Source organism: Anser anser (genome assembly GCF_964211835.1).
Source record: "Anser anser genome assembly, chromosome: 11".
NCBI lineage: Eukaryota > Metazoa > Chordata > Aves > Anseriformes > Anatidae > Anser > Anser anser.
The window spans coordinates 17,744,882-17,754,472 of NC_139732.1; the positions used below are offsets into that span (position 1 = coordinate 17,744,882).

The window sequence follows — 9,591 nt, forward strand, 5'->3', positions numbered from 1 at the left end:
AACCTTTTACTAACCTTTGTGTTTTCTAATTCTCTTGGCTATGTTGGCCCTCAGGTTTGCCCCACTTGAAATTCCTTAGCCTGGTAACAGCTCTGATCAGTTTTCATTTTCTCTTTACACTATGAGTAGAACAGGCAAATAATTACACACATAAAAGCTCCTTTCCCCAAATCCTATGATGAGCTGAGTTTTCCGTAACTGAAAAGCTGCAGAAAAACTTGCTCTGATTTCAGCAGCGGATAGAGCCCACCAGTTTCTCCTTTGGTCAGGCATGTCACAACACAATTAGCTCTGAAACCCAGAAGGGACTGTAGACCTCAGGAAAACACATACATCCTACTAGCAATATATGAGTAGTTTGCTTTTCAGAGACTGAAGCAGTAACTTTCTTTAAAATATTTTACAAGTAGTATTTTATTCGTAGCTCTACTACCTCAGGGGATAACAAAGGACATGATCCCCCTGCATAGATCTTATTCCACATAACAGGAAATGACTTCTGCAGCCAGACCTGTTTCAGGATCTCAGTCCCGCATCCAGTCCTCATCTCACACCGACTTCTCATTCTCTTTGCATGTTCTTTCCACAAACCCAGAGATGGCTGGGAATGGAGAGGAAAAAACAGCCGTATAAAGAGTTTTTCTGAGCCAGTTTACAGAAGCACATAAAGGTGGAACTGTCTCCGAGGGGAATAGACTTTTTACCTTGAAGAGCCTCGGTGCAGAAACTGAAATGAACTTTTCACCAAAGGATGCTTATGCTCTGAATGGCTCAGTTGTTTGAAAGCAAATGGAATGAGGTGGGGAGGCGTGTGCCGTAAAACCACCCAGGTGCCTGTGCTGTACAGCAGCTATGGCTTCTGCAAGATGTTTCTTTTCCAGCTAAGCACTTCAAGAGAAAATACAGTTTTGTCTATATGAAGAAGTTCTGTTATGCTGGTGTGAATAAAAGCTACAATCCCATCCTAGTCTGGACGCAGCTGTAAAGGTATGAGGCTATTATATTTATATAGCACATTCTGATAGGGAAAGAGGAATAATTTGTCCCAAGAAAAATTACTTCTATACATATATAACTTTGTTTGCTCTCTGGGCTATATTATATCACTATAACTGCTTGTAAAAGAAAAATTACAGCTCTAAATGACATTGTAATGCCAGTTTCTAAACCATACACGGGTCGGTATTTACTTTGGCGAGGCCCTAGGCCTCCTATATGGAGGCATTTTCTGTTTCCTCACAGTAGCACCAGGAGTTTACATGTTCTCAGCAACTTATTTTGACTTTTCTCTGACTCTCCTGCCCACGCACTGTATACAAGAAGTTAAGCTTGCTTTCTCAGTTGCTATAGATTAGTCACAAGTGTGAAACCTATTTCTCAGGTGCTCTAGACAAATTCTAGACCAACAATCCCCTATAACCCTGTGGCTTCTCACAGCAGCTGTAAAGACAGCTTTACAATTCAGGTTTTAGGAGTAAAGCCCAACTGAGCTGCTTGTAAAATGCTCAAAGAGACTACTGAAACAAGGTGGATAAAGCTTTCAAAACAGAGTTTCAGTCTGTTCTTAAAAGGACATAACATGGCATACTCCAAAAAGCACAGGCTTTCACTTGGGCTCTTCGCCAACGACTCTCAGAATACCAAATCTGGGTTTACTTTTTCCCTTCATTACTAGTGAGTTCTGAGCTTACCTCACTAGAGTACAACTCTTTCTTTCAGACTCACTTCACAGAAGGAAAAGCAAGCCTGTGTAGCAAAGTCAAAGAGAAGAAACAAGTTCATTATTGTGTTGTGTCCTGAAAGACACACTAAAGTGCCTGCTGACCCCAGGTGCTGGTCCTGCCTCTCTCTGGACCTGCTGGCCTTGCAGCTGGGACAGCTGAGCTCCACCTGAAACACCTCCCAGGCTTACAGCTCCCTCGCTGAGGTAACACAAAATCAGCACGAATTTAATGTGTCAGGCAACGAACTGTGGTGATTCAGGAGCCACTTCATGTGCAATTCCACAGCCTCTGAGAAGGGACCAAGTGAAAAGCTAACTGGAGGTTACTGATTCAGCTGTTTGCCTTTAATTAACTTCCGTTGATTCCCCAATATCATTGGGATAAAATACATGTCAACCCTGAACTTAGGGTTAGTTCTAAATGACAGACTAAATCTTGAACTTAGAAAGATTTCTGTTTTTCTCTCTGACAGCTCACGTTTTGGTTTCTGGTGTGCTAGCTGGAATCGCAGCCTTTTCCACATTTAACTATGCACTGAAATGGGCAGCTTGCATTCGGTGAGTGGTTTGCTAGACAGTCCTGGGTGGATAGGACCCTGTCATAACTATATTCATTTAATAAATTCTAGACAGCCAGAGTCTAGACAGCCACTGTCCTGCTTCCAGTATTTTGTGTTTTACCGAGAGCCATATCTCTTCCTCCAGCCATGTAGTTGGGACTTGGGAACCTTTGGAAGAGTATCACAATCTTTTGCTCTCTGAGCTAGACTCTGCTGATGGCACATCCTGTTCTTTGTCAGAAATGCCGCAATATCTAGTAGGTACTTATGAACTCTTCATAAAATAAGGACTGCACTCCTAACAATGTGATCTTAGTGTATATATACTATATATGTCTGTGTTTTTGTGTATAGCTGCAATACTGACTCATGGGTCACTTTTTGTTGTTGTTTGAATGTAAATAAGATCATGGCTTTTGTCTAGACCTAACCAGCTTGGGACAGAGTCATTCTGGGTGAGCCTGTTAGGTTTGTAGAAACCTTTTGGCTACCCCCTCCTTCCTGAGGCTGGCATTGCACAAGGTGTTTTTGAGCATCCATCAGCTTATTCATACCTTTAGCTTCAAAAATAAAACAATCTCTGAAGAAATGGCGTTCATTTGTGGCAATCCGTGCACTGTTCAGTGCCCTTAAAAGAAACCTGTCCCAGCTGAACCCGAAAAGGAAACAGGAATTTCAGATGAGATGTGAGAACAAGGGGGTACCTTATGCTGCAGCCAGCTTAAGTATTAAACACATTTCGTAAGCAAGGAGTGCAGCCAACCCTATCGCTACACTTTTATAAAACTGACCTCAGTCAGTCCCTGGTGAGATGTGTCTATGTGACTTGCTCTTGAAGCCGCTGAAGAGAATTTCTTGAAGCCTCTTTTTAAGTTCTTCAGAAGAGAGATGGCACAAACTGGACTTAGGATTTTTCTACTCATAATTATTTTACTGCTGGATCAGACCATCAGCCAGGCTTCCAAATTCAAAGCCAGGAAGCACAGCAAACGGAGAGTGAAAGGTACTGGGTTGTAACTGGGAGGAGGGATAGAGGCTTATAGACTATCCAAGTTTACTTTGTACTTAACATTGCATGAATCAGAAAGTAGCATTATGCAAATGTTCAATAACAAATGACAGTTGATCCTACCTTATATCTACCTTTAAAATACTTTTGTGTCAGTTAGTAAAGTGAAGAATAATGTGCTGGAATGATTTATAGAAATAGAGCTGTATAGCAGTTATAAATACCTTGCTCTGTTATGCCTATTCATCTCTGTTGACATTATTTAGGGCTCACAGGTACAGCTGAGAGAGGACTCTGGCCAATCATTCCTAGTTACACAGTTATATTGGTAGATCAGAAATTCATGTACACATGATGGAAAAGAACAGAATAAAATATTAAAGCTTCAAGGGTATTGTTCGAATTTTTGTCCATTTCCTAATTTTAACAGAACGTCTGTGTAATATTTGTGGGATATTACTTTACTTGTGTGAGAAGTATGGTGAAATGGCAAGTCAAACTAATAAAAAGGAATTAGCAGAAAAAGAATAAATTCCCAGAGCAAAGCTTACAAAGCAAATACAAAACCATTGACCGGTGTTTGGAAAAGTCTGTGTATTTAATTTAAAGGCTTATTTCTAATAAAAGTGTATGATGGAGGTTACACTAATGGCAAATATTTAAACTCCTAGTCAGTGGAAAAAAAAATACAGCTTTGATAAAGTCATTTTACAACATAGTTATGCTGCTTTGGAGCTATAAATTTATATATATTTATTTCTCCCTTTGAATCTCCTTAGTTTTTTTGCTTGATGTCCTAAGGAAATGCTGCTTATAGATTAGTGCTGCCAGCACATTTGTCTGTCAGCTTTCCCCTAATAACTTCTGCATTTGAAATAATTTGGCAGAATAATGGAGGTACTAAAGATAAGTTGCCTGATATTGTGAAATTCAGAATGTGGGTGCAAAAAAAAGAGATCCGCATTGTGTGGCACTATGAAAAGGTTGTACCAGGAGCTCAGCTGTTCTGCTTTTTGCCTCTTTCAAAGCAGATAGGGAAAATGGAGAGGTCACTGTGAACTGGAAATAGGAATCGTAGGGAGGAGCAAGCATGGACTGGGAGTCCTGCCCTGGGAAGCCAGGGAGTCACAAAGGACAGCCGAGGTCTCTCCCTCTGACTGGAGGGAATATGCAGAAGGGACAAGCTTTCTGGGGTGCAGCTGGAAGATTAAGTGATGTAACACGGATCTGTAGGAACTGTGGGTTTGTTAGTTCTGCTGCTTGTGAAAGAGCTTATTTATTCCTCATGCTCATTACTGTGGCTTCTGGAAGGTCTGGTTACTGCTGCAATCAAATTGTAATCTTGTGCAATGGAAACGTGTCTGCTAGTTGTTTGATTGCGGTGGGCTAGTATAACGATTAAAGGGAAAAACATGGAAAAGAAGACATGGAAATGGAGTTACTGTGTGCAAATTCGCATCTTTTTTTTTTGTCTCACCATCTTGTTAGTATTTTTCTAAGTGTCACAAAATGGTGACTTAGGCTGCATGTGAGTGACTTAAGTTACCAGGCCCTCTCTGTACTGATGGAAGGCTCCTCATGGGGATAAGAGACTGCAGCTCAGCAAGCCTGTCTGCGTGCATTCAGGCAATGAACTTAGATTATGTCTACGTCCTTCACTGCATTAAAACAAGATTTGTGTATAACTTTTATGCTCACAGAATTAACATTTCTTTGAATAAACACAACTTCTGTCCTGCTGTTGTTTTTGTATCAGATACATATATATATATGTATACATATATCCACACATCACATTGTACAGGTGCAAAAGTAAATAGGCAAATTTTGCTATAAATTAGATACCGGCAAAATAATAGTGATTAGTAGCAACAGTTGATGGTTTTGAAATAGTTACCAGGATATGGTCCAACTGAAAATAAGATTAAAAGAATGATGGTAGGGTGTTGTTTGTTTGTTTGTTTGTTTGTTTTTTATATGTATTAACACTACCAAAAACCTTTCATTAAGGAAAACTTTAAAAAAGACAAGATATACCTTAGCAATGCAGAAACCCTACAGCTGTTAACATTAAAAAAATAATGTTTTTGCATGCATGTCTTCTTATTTCTCTACATTTGTTTTATTTAAGAAAAAGATGACCTAAAGACTCAGATTGACAAATTGTGGCGAGAAGTAAATGCTCTCAAAGAAATGCAAGCACTTCAAACAGGTAAAGCAGCTCACACTGGTCAGTGGCTTCCAGAACTTATCACTGCCTTCCTTCTCTCACACACTTTACTCTCATCTGTTTCTTTAAGGGGATTTGTGACTGAGAAATACATCTCCTTAGAACCATGGTATGATACAGCTATAATGGTAAAACAAGTGTTGAAGAAAGCATTTGGGTAAAATCAAGTATGAACTAATGGTGTCCAAGTGGTGGCTCTTCACTAAGAGCAATAACCATTCTGGAGCAAGGACTGCATTTGTCCTTGCTATGCACAACCCCTGGTTGTGATTCTTGTGCACTTTAGGTATAACTAGAAAAAGGCATTAGGTTTGTTGGGTTTGAAAGTTCAAATGGTCAATGAGTTGGGTCCTCAGCTCGGAAATGAACACGAACTATCAAGACAAAAATGGTCATGGAAAAGGATGAGAATCTCCAAAAAAAGATAAGCTGAAAGGACTGAGTCTTCTTAAAGTGTGCAGATTGCAACATCCAAACGTGAATGTTGCCATAAAACTTCTAAGTAGCATTCACTGTGAGTTCAGAAGTATCCTGTATCAATGTGCAGAGTCCTTTAAATATTTCATAGTCAGATGGAAATTTCCAAACAAAATAAGAAGGGTAAATACACCTACTAGACACTTCTGCTTTTTCACAGCTGTTGACACAAAACTTGGCATTTAAACACGTTCAAGAGGACACTACAGAGGAAATGACATAATTCACATGAAATAGAACGTATTTTGCTTAGGGATGGTAATATCTGGGTTGTCCTGTTTTGCATTTTGGGTTACACAGAGTTTTTTGAGCTTTATTAAATATTTTTATTTTAAATTTCTTATAAGAGGACTTTAGAAATTTCTTCAAAGAGGAAACCCATGCTAGACAAGTAGCTCTTGTTTAAAAGTAGTTCTTGTATTGCTTCCAGAAGGAGCTTGAGAGTAAGCATGCAGTGGCTTAGAAATGAAACCAGAGCCAGGAGATTTGCTATCCTCAAAACTTATTTTGAGCTGTATTCTAAATTCAGAACCCACACTGTTCAACTGGATTCCAAATTTGGCAAAAAGAGACCTATGACCCCTGTAGCTCTGACTGCATTCATTAATGCCTTTATGATATTTCAGAAAGTAGCTTTTTTAGTTTGCAAGCGCTTTCAAGGCATATTATAATCTGATTCCTTCTTTTGCTTGAATTTCCTAGTTCTCCTTTCTGCATACTGTGAAATGATGCCACATGCCATTTAACAGCACATACTTCCTCCCTAAAGAGGGCTGGTCTCCATCATTACTGTGTCCTTGTGGAAGTAGATAAGGTCTCTCTGATCTTTCCTATGAATATAAATTTGTTAAAGAATTCAAAATTTAGAAAATATCTTCATTACTTTTCTTTGCTCATTGTCTAGCTTAGCACTTCGAAAGGACAAAGTCTGAAGGATAAGCACTAATATAAAAAGGTTGTCTAGAAAATGCAGCTAAGAAATGCAATGACAACTGCAACTAGAAATACTAAAAAACCTGAGACATAGGATATGGTCCAAAGTGGCTTTCAATATTCCATTGATCAGATACATAATTGCCTTTTAACTTATTCTATTATTATTATTATTGTTTTAACTAGAACAGATGACAGGAATTAGAAACAGACTACAGAAAACATCAGGACAGAAGATGTTCATCTTATTTCATGACATTTCTAATATAAGTACAAGATGAGTTTAAGCAATAAATGAAATGGGCTGGAAGTAGTCAGATGCAGATTCTAAAAATAACTATCACACTATTTTATTCAAGTCCTTTGCTACTTTCCTCAACTCAGAAGCAACATTCCTTTGAGAACAGTTCTGTTGTAATTTTTCTTGTGAGAGTCATTTTTTTCACATACCTGCATTAGGAGAGCTGGAGAGTGAAGCTTAAGGATTGACTCCCGCAAGCCTGCCTAGACGGGAAGAACTCTGACAGTGGTTCTGCAAGGCAATTTCAGTCACAGAGCAGATGCCAAAGTCATGTTCTAGTACATTTGTAATTTACATCAACACTTCCCTGATATGTTCCAGTAGAACTAAAACCAAACAGATTTATAAATGCAAATGTTTATATTACTTGGTTCAGATTGTCACGCAAGCTCAGTGGTGAGTGTGCTCTAGCTTTTCAAAAAGTTTTTACAGATTTAAGTCACTTTACTTCATTTCAATTTAGATTCTGGAGGGACAGATCTTTAGAAAATGATCATTTTAGGAAACATCATTCAAAGCTCTTGGTTTTTACTGAACTTGCAAACCAATATCTGTTCACAGTCTGTCTTCGTGGGACAAAGGCCCATAAGAAGTGCTACCTCATATCAGAAGGCACCAAGCATTTTCATGAAGCCAATGAAGACTGCATAGCCAAGGGAGGGACACTGGCTATCCCAAGGAATAGCGATGAAACAAATACTCTTCGAGACTATGGCAAGAAAAGCATGCCTGGAGTGTCTGAGTTTTGGCTGGGTGTCAATGACATGGTAAATGAAGGGAAGTTTGTTGATGTCAATGGCATGGCTCTACAGTACTTCAACTGGGATCGAGCCCAACCAAATGGGGGGAAGCGTGAAAATTGTGTCTTTTTTTCATCACAAGGCAAGTGGGTGGATGAAGTCTGCCGTACTGCCAAAAGATATATCTGTGAATTTCTGATCCCATAATTCCATACATAAATGACCATGACCATGTTTTGGGTTATTAACATGCAGTTTTGCTTGTTAGTAGCCCCTCCCACTTAGACAGTGGTGAATTAAAAGTATCCATCTCTTGCCTCTCCTCACTCTTTCCTGAAACAGGGTTTTCCTTTATTAATTTATTTTCTATTCAGATGCTTAAAATGTTATATTTAGTGAGTGCTCTCAGCATGTACAGGAATATATATTGTGTTTTGATCTATACTGTATCATATTTTGCCATATTATTTCAGCCTGATGTTCGGGTTGCTGGAATTCACCTCTGTTTCTGAACTTTGTATGTCCACGGTAGGAGGGTATTTGCTTGGTCTCAGATCTCTAATGAATTTATTGGAAATTTACAGAAGGTTGCCACATGGGGCCATGTGCTAATAGAAGATGTAGGGGTCCTCTTAGCCCCAGCGTGTAAGGAGGACTCTGGCATAATGTAAGCTCCTGTGAAAAATGGCCATTATCCTTATGGAGTTTAACAGGAAAGATCTGTGACCAAGTTTTACCTATGGGTTAAGAAAGTTAAACGAAATTAAAACCTGATATTAATTTTTAAACTACATGGAGTAAAAATTGATACACTGCTAGAAAATGGAGGAAATAGCTGTTCTAAACATCAGTTAGTCTAAATACGTTTGCTTCTAAATGTCTCAATTATGGTTAGATATTAGATATTACTTAGAAGATTCCTGTAGAAGAAAGCGACCTGGGACTAGATCATACCTCTAGGATGTAATGCCTTAGGAAGATGTGCAAAAGCCTCTCCTGCAGGATCAGAAGGAGGCTTTATAATTCAGACTGTAACACTGTGTGAATACATGAACAGAGGGGAAGGGTTCCTCTCTCTCCATATTGCAGGTAGCATGCCTGACTGGCACAAAGGAATGGGGCCAAACCATCGCTCATTTGGCCACATGTAAATTCTTCAGTTTAACACCCAACATTTGAAAATGAAGTAAAATATGCTGGTTGTTCTTTTGCTGTTCTTAACATCACAATATAGATTTGCCTTCATGTTAGAAACTGCAGTTTCTCTGTTGTGTAAGGGAATTTCAGTTAATGATTTAAATATATTGTTGCTTGAAGGCTATTTTCTACTTTTTCTCTTTCAATTGTGCAGATTTTCTTAATTTGTGCAATAAATGTGCAATTACTGGTATTTAAATGTAGTAGTGTTTTTGAAAGCTTAAGCATCCACTCAAAGGCCATTCTTCCTAGTGCTTTCTTGAGGATTCAAAAGATCTTTGGGCAAATTATACTGCAGCTTTTCTTTACTCATGTATCAACAAAATTTAGGTCCCTATATGCATAAGTGCTGTATGAGATGCAAACACTCTATGTACCACTGTAATACGTGTTGTAATTAATTCAATTTTCCAGCACTTTA

General features: G+C 38.7%; 1 protein-coding gene across 1 annotated transcript; it reads left to right on the forward strand.

The window, feature by feature from the left end:
• Positions 1–3,053: 3,053 nt before the first annotated feature.
• Positions 3,054–9,363, forward strand: CLEC3A (C-type lectin domain family 3 member A). The gene is made up of 3 exons (XM_083852072.1): positions 3,054–3,286; positions 5,424–5,504; positions 7,795–9,363. The coding sequence occupies exons 1-3, from the start codon at positions 3,172–3,174 to the stop codon at positions 8,178–8,180; spliced, it is 582 nt and encodes a 193-aa protein (XP_083708198.1). The 5' UTR covers positions 3,054–3,171; the 3' UTR covers positions 8,181–9,363.
• The last annotated feature ends 228 nt before the right edge of the window (positions 9,364–9,591 follow it).